Raw genomic sequence first — 23,551 nt, 5'->3', positions numbered from 1 at the left:
GCGTTTGGTACATATACGTATATACCTACCACACGCGAAACCGGGGCGAACATCTAGTCCTATCCTACTTAATCCTACTAATATTATAAATGCGAAAGTTTGTAAGGAGGTGTGTGTGTTTGTTGCTCTTCCACGCAAGAACTACTGAACCGATTACAATGAAATCGTAGACAGGCACATTGGTACGTAGACAGCTGGACAACTGGAATAACATATAGGCAACTTTTTATCCCGATATTCCTACAGGATACGGACTTACGCGGGTGAAACCGCGTGGCGCAGCTAGTATATTATAAATTTATACGGAACAATTGAACGCAACTAACCACAATATAGCTACGTAATTTCATAGAAAATTAATTTTTACCGCTACAATGAAGGAAGTCGCCTTTTGTTCGGGGAAATAGAATTTCGCGGTGCCTGTCCGTCCATAAACAGTATTCTCATTGATAAATTGAAGTGTTTTTAATTTAACGTACGTATATTATAAATTACTCGTAACGTAAGTCACAAAATTAATTTCACATCAACTTAAAGTTGTTGAGTTGTGAAATTAATTTTGGGAAAGAAATATTGAAAGAAAAAAGAGACAAATCCCACTAATCCTACTAATATTATAACGTCTGTTTGTTGCTCTTTCACGCAAAAACTACTCAACCAATTGCAATGAAATTTGGTACGTAGACACCTGGACAACTGGAATAACATATAAGTAACTTTATATCCCGATATTGCTACGGGATACGGACTTATGCGGGTTAAACCGCAGGGCGCAGCTAGTGATAAATAAATGAATCAACGTACAGGCATCTATGTACAAAAAATGTTGCCATATTGCTCAAAGCTCTTCCAGGAAACCCTGAATGATTAAATATCATTAATTATATTAGTTCATTCATATATTAATTAATTCATGGTTGCTTCGAGAAGCTTTGAGAAATAAGGCCGCTGTTTTGTACATACAGCATGCATGTTGTCTTATTTTTAATCTATTATCTTTTTTTTCTTTCACTATTCTGACATGTAATAAATATTTTAAATAACTATGTTGAGAAAAGCCTCGGATTATATGTTTTTCTTTGGCTAGGCTGACGAAACCGCAGGCGGAAAGTTAATTATAATGGCTTCGCTTTAAAATCTTTACTTGGTCCCTTCTCGAGATCATAATTGTAAAACATATTTGTACCAAACTTCATCCATTTCCAATTTCCAGTTGGCTCGGTGGTTTAAGCGAGAAGGTGCGACATACAGACAAAGTTTCGCATTCATATGGGTAGGGATTTGTTAATTTAATTTGATTTAAATAAGTAAATGAGGATTTTATGTTAATGAAACAATTGTAGATTAATCTCGATAACTCACCTATTCATTATTTCTTTGTCTGTAATAACCTTGCCTATTTACTTCACTTTAAAAACCATGCTTTTTTATTTTCCTTTTAGTTATGTTATAAAAAATATAGGCCTAAGTTTTTTTCACTTTTTGGTAAAACAGTTTTTATTTTATAGAGGCCTAGCATAAACGACAAATGTATGCTTTATGGTCCTCGCGAGAATATACAAAATTCTACAATATTTTTACGAATAAACTCAACCATTACTCAGGTTCTTTACATTTGCGAATGTTTACGAGAGAAAATAATTCACAAATGGCAATTGCTTGATGGTTTTTAATCTAGCTAACATGTTTTAGATGAAAACTACGAGTATAGTTTATAATGAAATAGTGCTACTGTTTAAAATAATATTACAAAAGGGTGCTTCTTTGTTGGTTTGCTTTTTTTTCACGTGGCAGCGGGTTTTACGGTACTTAAATTTAAAGTCTTGTTTTCCGAGTTGGTTATGAACTATTTTTGGTAGAAATCAAAGCAGTGGTTTATGATAAATCTTGTGTAACATCATGATCCTTACTAATATTATAGATGAAAGCATGATATACTTGTTTGCCTTTCCCACACGATGTAGCGGATACATAGTTAGAATAGGTATTTTATGTTATAATTATCGTCTCTGGAGACGGTTTAGGAGCTTAGAGTAAATATAGCCTACTGCCTATATCAATAGGCCATTTTTCATCGCATTAAAATGTACAACTCTCATAACAATATCCATTCTAATGAGCGTTTCAATCAATTAGAAATTTATGTTAATTCCGAGAGATGGCGTTGTATTAAAAGAGTACAGACAAGTAAGAAAACTATTTATATTCTTCGACCACTCGAGCGAAGCCGCGTAGTGCTCATGTGATTATAAATATGCGATATACAATAATTTCAATAGAGACATCCACAAATCCACATTTATTTTATTATTTTATTTAACTCTTCAACAACATTGTACGTGGAAGGAAACTTAGAGATAATAATAATAATGAGTAAAATAAAGCGTACAATTTGTTTGGCGGCCTTATCACTTAGAAGTGATCTCTTCCAGGCAACCACGGTAAAAGGTTTTATTTATTAAGGTTATTTATCATAACAAAAACCGTCTCGAAGGACCAAATGTGCCCTTCTACTAAAATTAACTCAAACTGAATAGTATATTTATAAGCACGCCTGGACACTCCATACGAAAGTATTTCTCCCGATACTAATTCTCCTGGGCATATTAAGAGCTTTGTTTACTCGCACGATAATTTATTTGACACTTTCTTAGTGCTTCAAAAAGTTCAAATATGTATTTATATCGATGTAAGAAAATATTTATGTTTAGTTCTTATGTTGAGGATGTCTGCGGTTTCTAAGCTACTGACCTTAAGTTTCTCATTACGCCGACGCAATTTTCTATTAAATTAAAATAGAAAACATCCTCCCAATATTTCGAAAATCGCTTTAATAAAGCCAATTTTATAATTAGCTTCTTTAGACTCGATTTTGACTTTAAAAGGACAGATTTAAATCAAACTTGGTACACTCATCAAGGATCGGTGACAAAACAATAATTTCGTAAGTTTATCTTATTATCATCTGATTCAGATCAAGTGAATATACCCTGCTAAAAATCAAGAAATCGTGTTGTCTTGATTTTTAACAGGGTATATTTATTCGCGTAATGAAAACCGACATGTATCTTATTATTTTCAAAACGACGATCAATATCCGACGCCGAACAAACTGCTATTGCAATTTCTAAAGGCATTGGACACTATGCTGGATAGGAATTTCAATTTAGCCATGTTTTGTTCGGCGCCCTTTCAATCTAAGCGCTTTCATTACACATTTTTAACGGTTTGCACTGATTGCATTGCTTGTGAAGCGGTTATTCGATGTATGATCTATGTTCCAAGTCAAATTAACGATAGCTTTATTGGTTTTAAGAGCGGGCAACTGAGCTGGGTGGTTCGCCTGATAGTAAGCGATCACCACCGACAACGCATGAATATTTTTAGAGGTAGGGCCTCTGCAAATCGGTAGCTCGCTTTTAATGGAAAAGGTTCTATACCTTTAAAACATAGATTTAAAAATGATGCAGTATGGGAGTCGATTATGTTTTGAGCATCCTTTACGCCTTAGGGCAACGCAATTGCAGACGACCCTACCTATGTAAATTTTACATAAAAATATAAACAGGGGAAATAATAACGACGGAAATGAAATAATGGACTGGGAGTCCAAAGATTATCTTTATTTATTTATTTTTATTTTATTTTTAAAAAAGGTACCTTACAGCTAAATATAAAATAAATGGTTCCTTTTACAAATAACAAGGTACACCAATTACAAGGTACATCATTAACTATTCGATACAGTGTCTGAACAAAACGAAAAAACAATAAACAACTAAAATGAAAGAAATTGAATTTTATGGGCCTCCTCCCACATCATCGTACAAACACAGCAGCATTTATATGCGACTATACACCGATTTCTCCGGTAGAAGAAGGAAGGAAGGCCCAATACGTGCTAAAGCTTGCTCGACTCCATTCAAATAGTATAAACCAGTAGGGGCTGTTGAAATAAAGGCAATTTCTACATACGCTTTGAATTTCTTTCCAGGTTTAATCACTAGCTACTTGGGTTATTATTCAAAACAAAAGATACCACTGCGATTAACTATGCCTTTGTTCGTTCTACATTTGAGAGCAGTCTACCGATGTCTTTTCAAGCATTGAAGAGTGGTTGTGGAATAAAGAAACACATATACGTACGTCGTACAGGCGTGATGCGAATTCATATGGCTAAGTGATTTTGTCATGTGATAAAAGTGTTTTTGTTTGATGAAATTATTATACTGTAATGAGAATATATTCTTCTCTATATCTTCTCTAATTGCTCTAATGATTAAAATACATTTAAATGGATCCAAAGTTCACTACTACTCAGTTGTAAATTGTTATTTTTTTACCGCTTCAATAAGTAAAATTATATAACATTGTGTGATATGCCTACTAATATCATAAAGGGAAAGTAATTCTGTATGTTTCTTTACGTTTAAACCACTGAACCGATTTCGATGAAATTTGATACAAAATAGTTTTATAACTGGGAACGTACAGATTTCATCCCGAAAATCCCAAGAGGGCGGGAATTGATTGTGCGGATAAAACCCCGGTCTATGTACCTTGCAATTGCCGACGCGGGCGAAGCCGCGGGTGGATATCTTTAAGGATGTATTGTTAATGAGCTTACAGTCGAATCACATGTAAAATGACATATGCTATTATGTGTATATATTAGTTTTCTAAACAAAACATGTGTAGTTAATATTATTCAAATTCAAGAAACCCAACATTTTTACTTGCGCATATTTAGAATTCTATAATAAATAATGTATAATTTACCATTCAATTTCGCCTACATATTTAAAGCCTATTGCTTGCATTTACATAGTGTATATGAAATTACGTAATCCTGGATATTAATTAATCTCATGAAATAATCGTATAAGTGTACAAAGTTTGAATTAAATCTGCCCGTTTAATGTGGGTCAAAATCGAGACAAAAGGAGTCATACAAGCGTGACGCATGACGCTAGAAGCGTGTTAAAAAACCTCGTCATTTACTCAAAAGCGAGTAACCGTCAGTAAAAAGGTAAAATATAAAACGGTTGAAGCCACAGCATAATTAACAATTTTATAGAATAAAAGACACATAAAGCAACATTATGGCATCAGCTACAAGACGGAAGATTTAATTAAAATTTTTAATATTGCGGCCAGATGTGCACTGAAATGGTTTTATATCTTGGAAAATAGGGCTCCTTTTAGACATAGTAAAACGTTAATTGCGGGAGTTATTTCGTGCAGTTGAGTCGGTGTGTTACTTAACTTTTAATCATGTCCTTATGTGAGCTTTTATAATTTTATGGATAACTTTATTTTCAATATTTCTCTGAAATAATATTTTTAATCTTTTGTTTGTAAAATGCTTGCCACTCCCCTCTTTAAACCATATATTAAACCTCTTTTATACACAATAGATTTCTATAAACTTCAAATCAATTAGTAAAATATTTCTATGGTTATGAATGAAAAAATGCTCAAATGGTTGATTACCATAATTTTTAGCATATTATCTTTACGATATAGTGCAGTTATTGATTGTTAGTAATTTAATACATATATTATAATGCTTAGTTTAAATGATGAAGTCAACGTAGTTATAGTAGGTAATAAAAACTAGTATTTATAAAAATCTAAACGCATTCAAATTGTCAGACCAAAATTCAAATTCAAATTATAAGATCATATTCAAATAGGACTGCACGGAAGGCAAAGTTTTCAAATAAAATATAATTAACTTAATCGGTTCACCGAGTCCAACGTTATAAGGTAACAAACCCAAAAAGAAAATGACGTCACATTGGAAACTTCTTCTTTTAAATTCAATTGAAAGACATTAAAACGCATTTTCATCCCATAAATAACAAACCATACTAAATAACGATATGAATAACGGTAACAATCTAACAAAAAAGGAAAAAACGAGCAAAGCGAATGAAACGAATCTTCTCAGTTTCTCAACTACCAAACGACGAATGGGCACACTCAATCAAGATTACGTGAGTGTGAAGTGACCCTCAATTTATACCCTTCAAAATACTCTGAATGAAGCTGATTAGATAATGCGAGATTTATTTGCTTCCTCCGCGTGAAGGTTACACGTAATTACATTTTTTACGTCCTCAAAGCCTTTTTTATACGCTTTTATTGGTTTTAGTTGTATGTTTATATGTAACCGACTTGCTTAGACCCGATTTAGACACACTTTAAACAGATTAAAACTTGTAGAATCGGTGACCAAACAATAATGTCGGGATAAACTCATTGTATTGTTTTATTATCCTGATTACGATCGCCAGGATAAATTAATGTGCTTACATATACTCTTTATAAGACTAACTTAAACAATTTAGTTGATTCTATCCTTAAATATTGTTTTTGTAGTTTTTTTAACCTATATTACATTTATGTTCATGTTGCGCTCGCGCGTACATCACTCAAACAATCACAACTTTTTTGAAACTCGTAACTTCTTAGTGATTCGTGGTGGTGTTGTTTAGGATTTATGTCGTTCAAAAATGTTTAAATACAGTTGTTTTAGTTTTGTAATTATTTAAATTATGGCTTTTGTCAATAGTAATAACCGTTAGGTATCAGGGAATTAGGATAGTATTAACTGATGTTTGAACACACAAATTCGAGTTTCTTTTTTTTATTAACCGAAACCAGCTGTAATTGTTTTACTTAAAACTATAATAGCTTTGTCAGATAGAAGGCGTTAATTGCGCGCGTCAGAGCGCTAAACTTACGACGTGGTATGACGCCGAATTGTGTTTTACTTCAAGCTATTTGCCTCGTCAGGTATAACGCACTTTCAATCATAGGATGTTGGATACAAATGACCTTGTCAAATAGAACGCGTCATAAGCCCCTGTCAGAGCGTTGTCTGACGCACGCTAAATGTGTGTTAAATGTGTATCCGTTACGATATATTGTCGTGTAGTACGACTACAACACAATTCGGCGTCACAGCAAGGCATCAGGTAAACGCTCTGACGCGCTAAATACACGTTCTGTTTGACAAAGCCAGTAGCGCGTAGTACAACACAATTCGGCGTCATAGCGCGGCGTCAGATTCACGCTCTAACGCTCTGACGCGCGCTAAGTACACGTTGTGTTTCACAAAGCCATTAATATGAAACATCCTATGAATGCCATATTGATTCGCGTGGGCGTTGACGATACGCTGATTCAAAACACGCAATCAATCTTGAAACTTGGCTGAATATAACATACTCAATTTTCATAGTGACACCTATCTATCTATCTTTATGAACAGGTATTATGTTAACTACTGTGAGCTGGTTTAATGATATTACGGTCCGGTATCCTGTGTAGAAATACATATTTTGTATTCTATTCTTAATTGTCTATTTTAAAATATTGAAATAAAATAAAAAAGAACTAAAATAATTGGATACAGCCCAAAAAGTTATCGTAACTTTTACAATGGTCTTTACAATAGACAATCTACTGCTAAAAATGTAGACATTTAAATTATACTCAATTAATCGAATATTTCAACCGTCATTTATATAAGTTTTCTTTATATTATATTTATATTCCTTAATGTATTTCATTTGCCCACTAAAGATTATCAGGAAACGATAATACAATTGTATATTTTATGTATGTATGCAGCTCAAAATAAACTAAGTAACTGAACTCTAAAAATATCCGGTTAATAATCTAGATAAAGCCACAAGATGGAATAAACTAGCGAACGTGATTGCATTAACTGCGCCTGCAAGACCCGCTTGGTTCATCGAATTTCCCGCGCTTTTCCTTATAACCCAATAATGGACATCCTTGTTATCTGCAATATTTAGAGCACGTGCCCTTTTGAAGTGTAAATTCGTATCAAATATTATTAAACTAGAAGTGTTTCGCCTGTAGGAAGATAATATTCTAGCCAGCGAGAAAATTTTAAGATAATATGTAAATGGGCGGTTAGAATTTATTATTTGAATTATGGCAATTTTTATTTCATAAAACATGTGTTGTATTGTTAATCTGTATTCATGAATTTCGATGCGAAAAATGCAATATTCAAGTTGAAATTCAAATCTGGTTTTTTATAGTTCTGTTAAAAATAGTTCCTAAATCGACAGAATGAAGTATTAAAAGTTAGAAAAACATTTCGAACGATCTAGAACTTTTTTGCTAGAGCATGTTATGAGTATGAGTTATTGATAAAGTTGAAATTGAAAAAAATTGCTTACTTATACTACACTTTCCTTTACCAGAGATAATATAAAACTATACTATTATCCTACTAATATTATAAATGCGAAAGTTTGTAAGGATGTGTGTGTGTTTGTTACTCTTTCACGCAAAAACTACTGAACCGATTGCAATGAAATTTGGTACGTAGACAGCTGGACAAATGAAATAACATATAGGCAACTTTTTATCCCGATATTCTAACGGGTACGGACTTACGCGGGTGAAACCGCGGAGCGCAGCTAGTCTACTAATAATGATATTAAAAACTCTACTTAATAATATGAAGCTGAAAAGATTTGAACACGTTAATCTCAAGAACTACTGAAACGATTTCATTAATTCATTCACCGATGGATATGTAAGTGATCCCTGAATGCATTAAATGTACTACGGACAAACCCGGGGTGAACCGCTAGTAAGTATAAATCGAACCAACTTTGCATTGCGAGGCATTCAATTGTTATGAATTACTCAGAATTTCTCGAAGATAGAAGAACTAGTATTCCTCTCTTTAAAACCTTCTGATTTCTTATTTATTCTGTCTCATTTAATTTATTTAATGCGTTTAATTCAAAAGCGTACTTTAATAATAAGTATGTAAAGATCAATTACAATAGGTCTGCAGTATTGCCTAGCATAGTATTGTATTATCTATGGTACAGCTTAATATAGGTAATTGATTTATGTAATATGAATAAATAATGTTGAAAGCTCTAATCAAAGTATCAGAAGATATAACTAAGACTGCGATTTAAGCAATTACCAGATTTTTAACTGCCATTTTTTCAATATAATTATAATCTGTATTTTATTTGTTTTAACCACTTTTGAGTGTTATATTATTGTTTTAACAGAAAATGTTTATTCAGTTAAATGAGGACACTTAAAACTCATATGATTTCTGATGCTGATGCTGTAAGAATAAATAATATAAATTTTGTCTATCTGCCCGTATTTCTATCACCAGATGAACCTTGATAAAGACTAAAAATTAATAAAGTGAACGATTGTCATTTATTGCATTATTAGAGAGTTTACAATACGGTTTTTACAATCTTACGGTGATATTGTTAGGTATGAAAGAAATAAAATACTAGCTGCGCCCCGCGGTTTCACTCGCGTAAGTCCGTATCCCGTAGGAATATCGGGATAAAAAGTTGCCTATATGTTATTCCAGCTATTCAGCTATCTACGTGCCAAATTTCATTGCAACCGGTTCAGTAGTTTTTGCGTGAAAGAGCAACAAACACACACACATCCTTACAAACTTTCGCATTTATAATATTAGTAGAAAGTAGGATATATTATATACTAGTCGAACTTTTTATGTCACACGAGCGTCACAGAAACTCGGATCTCGTGTGTCAGGCATGAGAAACTTTAATAAATTAGTGACTAATTCTTCACCTAATAGACTCAAATTTCTGTCGTATATTAGATGAATAATAGCTTTCATATTTTACGAAGCGTCTTTTAATATTTCGCTCGTTTCACGCCCATTTATCACTTTCAAGTTTCATTTCTCAAAACTCCTCTCAGTTATAATTATTCAGTTATCAGCGTTAGTTTCCTTTGAGCAGAAGTTTGATGAAATGTTAGATAATTTACATACATGTGAATTAGTTGCTTTATAATTTTTGTTATTGACAAGCTTTACGCCCCGGCTCCGGATAGTTATTTACCTTAATCGAAATAATAAAAACTATCCTATCTTTTAAGTTGAACCAAACTGTTCATGATTAAATTGATTACAATTTGCTTCATAAACCACTAATATCTTATTTGCTCAAACTGAGGAACTATGGTCGAGAAACGAGTAACAAGAAACCACTTCCTTCTATTAGTTATAACTTTATCCTCTAGGTCATGGTACGCCGGGGATGGCTTTAGGGGTTCAAGCGATCAATTATCATAATAATTCCTTCGAGAAAGTCATCCAAAGTTTCATTAATTATCTTATAGAGTAACTTCGAGTCACATTGTATCGATTTATTAAGATATTATTTCAACTAAACCATCGTTAACTAATTCAATCAATTGCGAAGTTACGAATTATTATACGTCTAATAATCTTTACCTACATTTAACTCTTAGACACGTGTATTTGTTTTGATAGGTTAACTAAAATATTATATTATGACGAAAATAAACCTAAAGGCATATATGAATAAATCACAAAATTGAATGTTCAAAACTAAAAGGGACTTTCATGTAACAAGGGACGTTAATTAGTCGTATCAATTTTCACAGTTAGTAGCCAAGGTAATGAAAGGGCTGCCATTAATATTCCAAAATTTAACGGGCAAATGGTACACCTGTTCTACCTACATAACCCTTTACGCCCTACATCCGTAATCCATTATGCCAATATATAAATCCGCAGCTAATAAATAATTTCCTTTGTCCACAGATAACAAACGACACGCCAATAAACCGCCCTTAAACGACAGCTGTCAACGTCACAAAGATGTCATTGTCAAGCGTGAGATAACTACAGATAAGAAATCAAGATGGCGCACGACAAGGGATGGACGGAATATTTTCAGAACAGCTCCCATTCGGATTTCAAACCCAGCGATGACATTTATCCAAATGGCCTAGATCTTCCCGCCAAATCGAACTACAATTTCTACGACAATCAAACTTTGGATGTAGAATATTATTCGAATATAACGACAGATGATTATTGTTCGTCGAACCATTCACACGTATATTTAAATATTACATGCCAATTTCCTGTAAATTATGCGGAACCTATGTATGGGTAAGCTTAACAAAAATTTCAATAATTAATGTTGTTACAAAAAATCAAAATAACGTATTTCAATCACCAATCAATCATTTTGGTCTTAATATAAGTACCTTAATATCTATCATCAAATTAATCAATTGTATATTATATGTTCTGATTGATTTGTAGATATAATTCAAATTCATATTCAAAAACCTAGGGATAGAACTTTTGAATTGGGTAAATACAAAAAAAACGGAATAAATCATCAAACTCATGGTTAAGAACAAAGAATCTCTCTCTAAGAACATTACAACTTTTATTATTTTTTTAAGAGGAAATCAGTTCAGTATTTTTCACAGGACTAAGAGTCACCAGGAGCCAACAAATACGAATAATTATATGTACTTAGATAACATTTCATCATAATATCTCACAACCAAGCATTTCTATATTGTACACTTCACTAAAACGTAAAAAAAACGTGTTAAATTGTGCTCAATTATTTATCAACTATGAACTTCGTCAAGACATAATTTAATCATGCCTTCTTTTCAGATACATCGCCCCCTTCCTTTTAGCGACTACCACTGTAGCCAATACTCTCATTGTGGTGGTGCTGTCGCGACGTCACATGCGCACTCCAACCAACGTGGTCCTCATGGCGATGGCCCTCTGCGATATGTTCACGATGCTGTTCCCAGCACCCTGGCTCTTTTATATGTACACCTTTGGGAATCATTACAAGCCGTTGAGTCCAGTGCAGGCGTGCCAGGCCTGGCATTACATGAATGACGTAAGTTGTCAAATGTTAAATAGATTTTTTTTTTTGTAATAAACGAAAATGGATGTCATCTGGCTATAATGTATACTGGAATTTGGAAAAGTTCGTCTACTATGTCACTATCTTAATTCGGAAAGAAAAAAAATGATTTGGTTAAAAGTGGAAATATGCGTGCCCTGGGTTAGCACTATATAAAAACAAAATAATTATAAATGGAAAACTAACATTATGCCCGCGGTTTCGACCTCGTTCCTAAAGGAAATTCCGAGGGAATGTGATGTTTCACCGTGGAAAGAAGTTGTCCATGTCATTCTCTAGTTTACTAACTATCTTCAAGCACAATTCCATCCGTTGCGATGTGAAAAAAGACAAACAAACACACTTTCGCATGTCTAATTTTAAATATTAAATATATTTTTTTAAAATCCTGATAGTAAGTTTACTTTTAAGATTATTTTAAAACGGAAAAAAGGCCAAGTAATTCGCGCGTGCAGTTTTAAAAATCTAATTAAAGCCGGAAGCTCGAGAAAAACAGTAATGTTTAATTAGTTTTCAGATTTATAATGAGTATCATTAGTAACTTTAAACGGAACAAAACAGACAACTGGGGAAATATTTCCACAATAGCAGGCCGTTCATCTTATCACAGAATAAGTTTCCAATTTCTTAAGATATCTGATACATCGACTGATAAATAAATCTCTACCAGTTATTAAATAAACTAACAGATCAGCCAAAAACAATTATGTATAGTGAAACTTTAGACAGTTGAGTAAGGAAACCATAAATTTGCCTTCTCATTTGAAAATTACATTAAAATGAACAATCAAAAAAGCTCATGAAATATCCTGTTGATAATTTCATAGTTACGTTACCCTACTTACCATCTTCCGCCGTAAAACCGCCTCCTTGGTACAGTGGTTGACGCGTTAGCGTAGAACCGTGGGATTCTGGGTTCGATTCCTCGTGGGGACGCACAAAAAATTCTTGATCTAACAGGACACGGAAGGCTGATCACCTACTTGTCCATAAAGAAAATCGATCAGTGAAACAGATAGATGTATATCATCTGCCCCATACCCTATACTTACCTACATAGAAAAGGCGAGAAAATTTACGATATCAAAAATTTCTCAAATATTTGTCCATCGTTATAAAAACATCCTTATTATGTTTATTGAAGCGAAACCTTTACACTAAGCGAGGTTCCAATTTTTTCTTTTTTTTTCAAGCATCATTAAACGATATCTCCTTTAATGTTTCCTGTTTCCTTGTTTTAGCTATAACTGAAATATTATTATTCATTTTTATTTTAAGAATCCATTTCAATTCGAGTGAATTTTTTTTAGTTAAAATATTAATACAATTTCTATTCATGCTTTAGTCTATTTCTAAAAAAAAATAAAGCTTATTAGTATGTTTCGTTTTATTTCTACTTATATTATATATTATTTTTATATAGACAAGTTTTACACTGTATACTTTAGTTATAACATTAACATTCGGCCCGCCCACTGAAAAAATATCCATAAAAACCGACCAAGGAATCTGGCTATGACATTTTCATAAATAGAATTAATAAAAACAGCTTATCTCGGAGGAGAAGTCATAAATTTTTCCACGATTAACCCGAGTCCCTCTGAGTCGCTTGTTATCCAGTTTTATCCGATGAAAACCGGTTCATCCCAGTTATGGCCGGTTGCGAAAGCGGTTGACATTTGTTAATTTGTCAGCAATGTTTAATATTTGAGAAAATAATGTGTCATGGTGAAATAGTTTCTAATTTAGCTAATTTAGAGTTTAGAAAAGCAATTCGTATTATGGGTGGTTATTTTAGGCGAGTTATTATAAGATAATATTCTTCATATTCCTTAAACAGATGTAAGTAATATACTAATAATCTTATAGAATTATGTATTAAAAACGAAGTACTTTAAAATTCTCAATCTACTGCTTATTTGAATTATTCGAAGGAACAACTATGCTCATTATTTTTATCAGCAATTATTACCAGCTAGCTTTCCGCCCGCGGATTCGCCCGCGTGAAATTCGGTTATATCGCTTTCATCTCCCTATTTCAACTCCTTCTACCCTTTCTTTCGCGATAAAAATGTCCTATGTCCATCCTATGTATGTGTATGTGTATTTCAAAAATTCTTTCTCCATTAAAAAGCTGCATATTCATTGAGTGAAATAGGCTATATATGTACTACGGGCGAAGTCGTAGCGCACAACTCGTAACATAATAAGGGAGAATAAGTTATCCTGATTTAAATCGCCAGGATTTTATATTTCCCATGCGCATACTCCGTATAGAAGAACATTATGTTGATTCTATTATTAAATCATGTCATTTGCTTTTTTAACAACATACTAGCTGTGACCCGCGGTTGAAACCGCGTAAGTCCGTATCCCGTAGGAATATCGGTATAAAAAGTGCCTATGTGTTAGTGTTGTTTCAGTTGTCCAGCTATATACGAAGCAAAATAGTATTATTATTCACCAATAGATGTCAGGAAAAAAAAACGCGAATAAAACACGAATATGACATTTTCTAAAAAAAATTATCTAGCTAGATCGAATTATTGCCCCCGAAACCCCCTATATACTAAATTTCATGAAAATCGTTGGAGCCGATTTCGAGATATATATATATATATATATATATATATATATATATATATATATATATATATATATATATATATATATATTTATATATATACAAGAATTGCTCGTTTAAAGGTATAAGATATATAAATATATCTACACTAATTATAAAGAGGAATAATTTGTTTGTTTGTTTGTAATGGATAAACTCAATAACTACTGGACCGATTTTAAAAACTTTTCCATCATTAGAAAGCAGCAACTTCGCTGAGTGACATAGGCTATATATGTACCCCGAGCAAAGCCGGGGCGAACAGCTAATAATGAATATTATTAAATTCATAAGGGTGATATTATTAGAAATATACATACTCTATCTAAAAACTTCAATGAATATAACACTTAATGTTTTCCCGGGTCTTTCAAAAATATCCGATATTTTTTCATTCAATTACGATGTATCCCGAAGGAATAGCCATTTTCTGATAAAAGTGGTCTATTACAATAGCTTTAACAAGTTTTTACCTTGTCCTTTGATATTCATTAAATAATTTAAAACATAATTTTAAACTATTTGAAGAATTATAAAAAGAAAGCTTAGGTATTGTTTTAAAATGCTATGTATCAATAGAATTCCACATTGCCACCACACCGGACTTGAACATTAGCAATTTAATGAATACTTGAGTATAAATACTTTATTGATTCTTTAAAAAATACTAGCTCACCGCCCGCGGCTTTGTTCGCGTAGTCGCAGGAAAGATTGACTCGGTTTTCTCGCGTGTTCCCGTTTTCGTGCGATTTCCGGGATAAAAACTTTCCCGTCCAACTTTTATGTCCATCTCCAGGTTCTAAGCTACCTCAGTACAAATTTTCAGCTAAATCGGTTAATCTGTTCTTGAGTCATAAATAGTGTAACTAACACAACTATCTTTTATATATTTTTATGGCAGAGCAAGCAAAGGAGCAGGTGGGCCACCTGATGTTAAATGGTCACCACCGCCCATAAACACTTGCAACACTGAAGTGTTACAAGTGCTTTGCCGGCCTCTCAGGGACATATACGGTCCTTTCTTGGAGGCCCCAATGTCGTAATTGTTCCGGAACACCGTAGCTGGTCATCATCATCAGCCCATATATGTTACCAGTGCTGGGACACAGGCCTCCTATGAGGGGCTCCGTTGGTGAATCGTTCCAAAGCTTCACCGTATATATATATAGATTACCGTGAAACAACCATAACGATTTATATAAATAGCATTATGTATAACAATATGGCGGTCTAAGCTATGATATTGAGGTCTTGAAATAAATCCTTGGTTAAATATCTTCAATCTGTCAGAACATCATCTGATATACCCAGTAATATATGATAGTTTCGAATCTGGCCAAGAAATAAAAAAGGTTCGATAGCCTACTATCTCAATTTCTCGTTTATTTCCACTGAAAAAATAAAAAGATCATCTATCAAGGTTTTTCCTTATCTATTTTTTGGCTATATAAAAATTTCCTTTCCTATCTGACTGCATACCGATTTCCACAACTAGCTCCCAACCTATAAAGATACCAAAACAACTTTCCACTCGATTCTCGAGAGAACGCTTCTGTCCATTGTCTCAGAACGGAATGGCATGATAAGGGCAAAGCTGGGAAAAGTTATTATCAATTCTGTAATAGGAATATGACGATATTTTCCGTACATTGATATATTGTAGAGTTATCTGTGCTTTTCTAGCTGAGCATTTCGACGTACTGATTCATATGTTTCATTTGGATGGTTTTTATATTTCATGGTCCGGGAGTTGATTTTTATTTTTGTAAATGGTCCTAATTTTTTCTTGTTCTACTCTTTAAAAAAGTTATAGACATGGTTTTGCTCATGAGGTACTCGAGTTATAAAGTTATTCAAACACTATATACGGTGGATATAACTCCTAAACTGTTACAAATATCATATAACTCTTCCGATTTAATAGAGAAATATGACTAAAACTAAGTATGTAAATACAAACATTTTTGTGGAATACAAAGTTTATCCTGTTTACTAATTCGTCTTCTATAGATATATCGATTGTTAGTTTTAGAAAACTTCTGATTGAGCCTTGTCTTTGATACGCATATTGTTTGCGTCTGATATTTATCTTTGTTCCAAGTTCTAAATTGAATATATTCAATTATCTAGTTTATATATTATGGTTCTTGTTCGATATAAATTATATCTTAACTGAGAGTTTGTCAAAGGAAATTCCCGTGGAAATGAGTTTTTCACCGCAGTAAAAAGAATCTCTAAATTATCTCCAGACACAATAACATATAGAAAAATTGCCACATTGCGAAGTGTTAAAAGACAAACAATCAAAGAAATTAACAAACATAACATAAAATAATAAACTCTAGTATAAATTACTAGAGTTTATTGAAAGCGAAATATTATCGTTTAAAATTGTTTAGGCGGATAATCCAGAAAATAAATTGATATAGATTTAACTTATTTCATTTAGACAGATAATATTTATGTTACAATACTAACTTTGCGCCCACGGCTTCACCTCCGTAGTTGAAGGAAAGAAAGACAGTTCCAGGGTTTTCCCCACATAATCCCCGGGATACTCACGTATCTAATGCTGTCTCAGTGCTGTGATCAAAATAGTTTTTTTTATGTCAAAGTTGTAAAGTCAATAAGACAGAATTACTTTCGCATTATAATAGTAGAAGGGATTTTTTCATTTTGTGAAATATGTAATGAACCATACTAGGAAATTATATAATACAAAATTCAAACAAAACTCAAATTTTTATTGTCCTTCTCATACAACTCTTTAATGATTTTACTACGAGCTCTTACGATTTTTCACGTCCAACTCTTATGCTATAATCATACCATGGGTCCCCAGACATTTTATCATTGTATTAGGATAAAATTGGAGAAGATAACACAGCTTGTTGCTATCGCTTAGCCTTAATAAAGACGTCGTATAAACTGCACCTTAAATTGATATTGCCGCCATTTTAAATGACCTTACCTAACCAGCGGTACTAAATGTGTCTTTCTTTTTATGACTAAGGTGGAACCGTGGAGTGGAGTTCATCAAAACTAATATTCTAGAGAGGAAACATTTGAGTCTTTGTGTGTTTTGAATGCTTTTAAGGGGAAAGGGATATGAAAAGGATTGACGACTAGCAAAAGGAATGGACTGAGAGGGGTGAAAGGAAGGAAAAGGAAGCGGGCTTCCGGCTCCCCCACTCACCGTACGAAACATAGTAGCATGCTATTATTTCACGCTACTGTAGGGGTGTTGTACTTCCCCGTTGCAAGCTAGTCCAGTTGTACTGGATCGATTTCAAAAATTCTTTCACGAATCGAAAAAGCTACATCATCAGCCCATATATGTTCCCACTGCTGGGACACAGGCCTCCTATGAGGGTTCAGGCCATAATCCAGCACGCTGGCCAAGTGCGGGTTCGCAGATGTCACATGTCGTCGAACTTTTGATTCTCGGACATGCCGGTTTCCTCACGATGTTTACCTTCACCGTTTTAAGCAGTGGTGATGTTATCTACATGCGCAGATAAATTGAAAAATCAATTTATTTCCTGCACGCTCGGTCTCGAACCCCGACTTATCGATTTTGAAGTGCGAGGTTCTCACTACTGAGCCACTGCTTTTGTATATCGATCCCCACGTAAGCCTTCCAAAATACTAGGTACTTTTCTACTACCCCCATATCATGGAGAAATAGACACAATAAATACATACACATTCGTGGTTTTATATATGCCAGACAAGCACATAAACACGCTTCTACAGTTTAAACGATTCTCTAACGTGTTCAAAGAATATTTCACCTTTTCTTTACATTAGCTTCTCCGTATAAACCAAGGAGTATTCTGGCGCAAACCTTTAAAAATACTGCATTGTATTGCTGGCTATTGTTCAGGACACAATGGTTATACGAGCTGGCTGGTGCTGATATCAACAATATTGTATTAGACTTTACTTGCATAATCCCTCTGCTATGCATATAACTTGATGCTGTATATTAATTAATTATACCGAAATAACAGACAGTTCGGAACATTATAGCTGTGGTTATTTGTGATTATGTGTGGGAAGGTTGAATTTATGATCAAAACTAGCCCTGCGGTTTCACCCGCGTTTGTCCGTCTCCCGTAGGAATATCGGGTTAAAAAGTTGCCTATATGTTATTCATGTCTACGTACCAAATTGCATTGCAATTGGTTTAGTAGTTTTTGCGTGAAAGAGTAACGAGATAAGTAAATATAAATGTATTCATTTTGATTTTCACTATTTAATCTTCACCATATTTTTCACAATCAAAGCGGACGCCTTTTTCCCTCATTTAAGCCGTACTTTTAATACATTTTCTATTACATAACAAGAAAACTCACGTATATCCAGTGCTAATTAAAACTAAAGTATGGCGTAGCCTGAATACTGTCAAAGTACTGATTAATATTTACTCCGTGTAACAGGACATAATCCGCATTCTATGGAGAATATTCTAGACCGTTCTCTACAATAATTCATTCACGAAAAATCTATAATGTTCCACAATAACTTTCACTTTTTCCATAGCCCATTGTTAATGAGACAATGTCTGAGCTTATTAAGTTGGATATTAAGCATTACAACAAAGGAAAAACCTCCTAATTACTTCCATTTCTTGCGATAATTGCGTGCTGGATGGAAATGGTTCTTTTTCGATAAACAATTTCCTAGTGTGTTTGTTCTTCGTATATAACATCTTGCCTAATTAATGGAGTAATCAATGAATATTAATTTACTTATGAGATGTAATATTTATATTGTACAAGCTGATACAGTAATAGTTTTGCGAAGGGAACAAATATGGTTTACGGGATATTCAGACATACGAATAAACACAAAAACAACATAAGCATTGGTCAAGAAGTTTTAAAAGCGTTTAATTATAAACTAGAGAATTTCGTAATAGCGGTCCCGGCTTGTAAGTACCCCGGCTGCGTGGTACTTGCATATAAAATTTTTGAAATTGGACTTGTAGTTCCCGTGATTACCGGGTTCAAATAAACAGATTCCCCGGCTTTATATCATTAGTATAGATTCTAAATTAAGCAAATTAACATCCACGCAATCGTAACAGAGGCACTGGTCTGTTGAAAATTCAATCGGAAAGCTAGTTAAACGTGGTGTCATATAAATTCATCAATTAGTTATCTTTCTTATGTTAGATCGCGTTAAGAGATAAGGAAAGGATTGACGATGGAAATTGTCTGGGAAGGAAAGGATTAAGTAAAGAATCTCTCTCTCTCACATACACAGTGCGAAACAGTATTATTCGAATGCCAAATACTAGTAATGTCGTTGTAGGTATTGCATCAATTCAATTTACCACATTATAATTAACAATTGTCCAGGAACAATTATAAACTCAGAGCTAAATATTTGCCCGGGGCTTGACTCTCCTTCGTGCTTGGCCAAAAGCAAAGAAATACCTGTAGCTTTTCTTATGACAAACGATTTTTATCCCAAATATAAAGAATATTATTGAAATTATTTTTATAATTCTAGCTCTTTGTACATCAAATTGTAATTTAATTAATAACAGAACCTTTTATAAATATTAATTAACATAATTGTTATCGTTAGTATTATAGGTACCATTTTCCTATCATTAAGGCCCTGAGAATTATGTAGGTACTACAACTCTTTTTCTATACTATATTATACTTACTATTAATTATAAGTGAAGTCCCGTGTCCCCTTCTGGGGTATGGGGCAGGTGACATACATCTGTTTCACTGATCGATTTTCTTTATGGACAAGTAGTTGATCAGCCTTCTATGTCCTGCCAGACCGAGGCTTTTTTTTTTCTGCGTCCCCACCGGGAATCGAACCCAGGACCCCTCGGTTCTAAGCTTATGCGTTAACCACTGTACCAAGGAGGCGGTCAACTATTACTATACTTACTCCTTTTATTATTATTTATATAAATAATTTTATATTTAGTGTTCAAATAATTTATTATTATTATTCTTAGTGTATAAATCAACATTCAAATACCTGCTGCGCAAATTCACTATTTGGATCGACAAATATAACGATGCACTTTATGTGCAGCTTTAATCCATGGACTTCTAAACTTTAGATCGACCTGTTTTTATCTGTATTTCTCTTTTTTTTTATATCATCGTCGGCAATGGAGCTGGTGGGTTGCCTGATGGTAAGCGCTACCACCGCCCATGAACATTCGGAGAGGCGTATGTACGTACGTACCTTACGTCTCTCCAAATGGATTGCCGACTTCCAATTGGAAAGGGATTGGGAAAGGATTCATTAGAGGAATAAAGGAAAGGAATGGGAAGGGTAAGGAAAGGGAAATGGGCCTGGGATTACAATTTAGAGTCGTTTAAAAGCCCCTGACTATATCGCGGATGTTTTTTATTTCTTTGCCACCTTTTCGCCTGTCGCTTGTCCTCTCTGGGACGAGACACTGGTAGTCTCGGTATTAAACGGTCATCTATAGGCGGAGTAATTACTTTACCCCAGGCTTATATTAGATTTGTGTCAGCTATAATAAATACAAGATGGAACCTGAAGGAAAGTCATAGTCTATTCTATTTTTATCTCATAGAGAAAATGTAGAAAGGTAAAAAATGAAATGGTAAATTTGTATATAGCATGTCTCGCTGAATTGACCGAGGCAGTGAAAAAAACAGACATAAAGATACTTCATTGCAGACATCATTTCTATCAAAATTGTAGGTAAGAGACAATGATAGCTTATATGTATTAATAGCTCCATCTCTTTCCCACAGGATAACAAAAACGTGACGAAGCCACAAAATTCTAATTTAAAAAAATAACGGTTCACTAACTTTTTTCAATACTCGCAATTTAAACAAATGACAGCTCTGTGTTGCCACTTTATATCTCTCATTTCGTATTCTGGTATTAAAGATTAAGGTGAGGTTAGCTGGTGCTTCGAACAAGTCGTAATTACTCTTTCAATATTTAAAGAGTATTGCTGACGTTTCCCGCCTTTCTTTTGATTAATACCTACTTCAGTAATTCAGAATCGTTTAAATGAAAAATTGTATGCCAGAGCATTATAACAGATTATAATAATAAATGTCAACGTGTCTTAATATAGATAACACGGGTTCACAAGGTACGGAGGCAGGAAATTGTCGCTTCTGTTATAGACATTATTATTTTTCACTCAAATATCAGATCGATAGTTATATAATAACAAAAATATAACGCACATTAATAATAGAAATAAGAGATTTAACTTTAACGAAATTCCGCCAATAGGATATTAAAAACAAATTAAAAAAGAATTTAACACGTGCACTCATTATAGAGCCTTATTTTTTTTTTCTTCGTGTCAAGAAGAATCGCATTTTATTCTTTTTAATTAAAATAAGACACGCCAGCTGCCAGCAGTCATGGCCTTTTACGGTTAAATATATTTATTTCTCTAAAGATTACAATTAAATCACTTACAGAGAAATACAATTTTTTACATCATTTTTACTCGCTTAGCGTTATAAGTACGGTTAACAAAAGAAAACAAACTAAAATAACAATAAATTGAGGGTAGTTTCTACTTCTCATAGACAATAAGTAAACCAGTGACATTCCAAAGACCGATTCATTGTAAGACTCATGTCCTAGCTAAAGATAAGCTATTCATTAGATATAAAGTTGGGTGATAGGATACTTTATATCTCAATTAATTGCGCTCTTGGGATTGAACAGATCTACTTAATTTTATTATTATCATTATTTTATGGTTTTTATTTAATTTTATTATTATTTATTTTTTTTTTTATTATTATTATTATTTTTTTTTCATTTAAACAGTTTTAATAAGTTACCGGGTGGTATTTATGCATTGAAAATTTAGTTTTTGAGATGTTTCTTTAGCAACTTCTTGAACTTTGTAATTGATTCAACTTCTTTAATATGTTTTGGTAAATCATTATATAGTTTGACTCCTTCGAACAGGATACTTTTTCTGCCGTAGCTAGTCCTGGGACAAAGCAGAACTATATGGTTAGCGCGCCGACTCATACGATTGGTGTGTTCTATTGTAGTAGTAAATTTGATTTGTGAATGAATATTTTTAGTAATGATTTTCTTTATAAGTAGACAAATATTGAAATGATACGTTTGTGTAAGATTCATAACCCGAGTGTTTCTATATAAGATCGACGTAGGTGTTCGAGATTGATGTTGAAATAAAATTTTTATTATTTTATTTTGTGTAATTTGTAATTTCTGCAGATTTGTTTTTGATCCTGTACCCCAAACTTCAATAAGATAGTCTATGTGTGGCTTGACTAGGCTATTATATACTGAATATCGCACCTTTTATGGTAGACATCGAGAAATAGGTCGTAGCACGCCTATCAACGAGGTAAGTTTTTTGCGTACGTTTTCGATTTGGGCTTTCCAAGTAAGTCGTTTGTCGAGCAGGAGGCCGAGATATTTTTCCTCGTTTACTTTTTTTATTGTTTCATCATTTATAGACAACGGATTGTAGGAGCCTATTTTTTTATTTTTTGAGGTAAAAATAATGTAGTTGGTTTTAGCGGCATTTATCGTAAGTAAATTTGACTGGAACCATCTGTTTAACTTATTAAGATCTTGTTGGGCTTTGTTCACAACAACATCAATAGAATGACCATAGTAGAACAGGCATGTGTCGTCAGCATATAAGGTTATATCTCCGGTTAATCCTATTTCGTGGATGTTGTTAATATATATATTGAAAAAAAGGGGGCCCAAAAGGGAGCCTTGAGGCACGCCACTGCTAATAGCTCTTTTTGTACTATAGTGATCATTAAGTTTTACGACTTGGTACCTGTTGTTAAGGTATGATTTAAACATGTCATACGCTACTCCAGATATACCTGCATTTCTTAATCTCAACAGTAATATTTCGTGGCTTACGGTATCGAAGGCTTTCTTAAGATCGACAAATACTCCAAGAGCTACCTTTCTTTGATCAATGTTGAGTCTAATATTAGTGATAAGATCAACCGTTGCTCCTATAGTGTTAGGTTTTTTTCGAAATCCGTATTGTTTATTGAAGAAAAATTTGGTAGACGTGAGAAAGTTATTTAAACGAGAGTGCAAGATTTTTTCAAATATTTTTGACATAGCTGGTAATATTGATATTGGTCGGTAA

General features: G+C 33.4%; 1 protein-coding gene across 2 annotated transcripts in view; it reads left to right on the top strand.

Annotated features, from left to right (window-relative positions):
• The window catches only part of LOC119836058 (sex peptide receptor), a 129,088-nt gene that overhangs the window by 86,768 nt on the left and 18,769 nt on the right, over nucleotides 1-23,551 (top strand). For both annotated transcript variants that reach the window (XM_038361271.1, XM_038361272.1), the window contains exons 2-3: nucleotides 10,637-10,990; nucleotides 11,516-11,753. In XM_038361271.1, the coding sequence (XP_038217199.1) occupies nucleotides 10,737-10,990; nucleotides 11,516-11,753 (492 nt within the window). In that variant the 5' untranslated portion in view covers nucleotides 10,637-10,736. The remainder of the gene's footprint in view (nucleotides 1-10,636; nucleotides 10,991-11,515; nucleotides 11,754-23,551) is intronic.

The sequence above is a fragment of the Zerene cesonia genome, chromosome 22 (genome assembly GCF_012273895.1).
Source record: "Zerene cesonia ecotype Mississippi chromosome 22, Zerene_cesonia_1.1, whole genome shotgun sequence".
Lineage (NCBI taxonomy): Eukaryota > Metazoa > Arthropoda > Insecta > Lepidoptera > Pieridae > Zerene > Zerene cesonia.
This window is presented reverse-complemented; position numbering and strand designations above follow the sequence as displayed.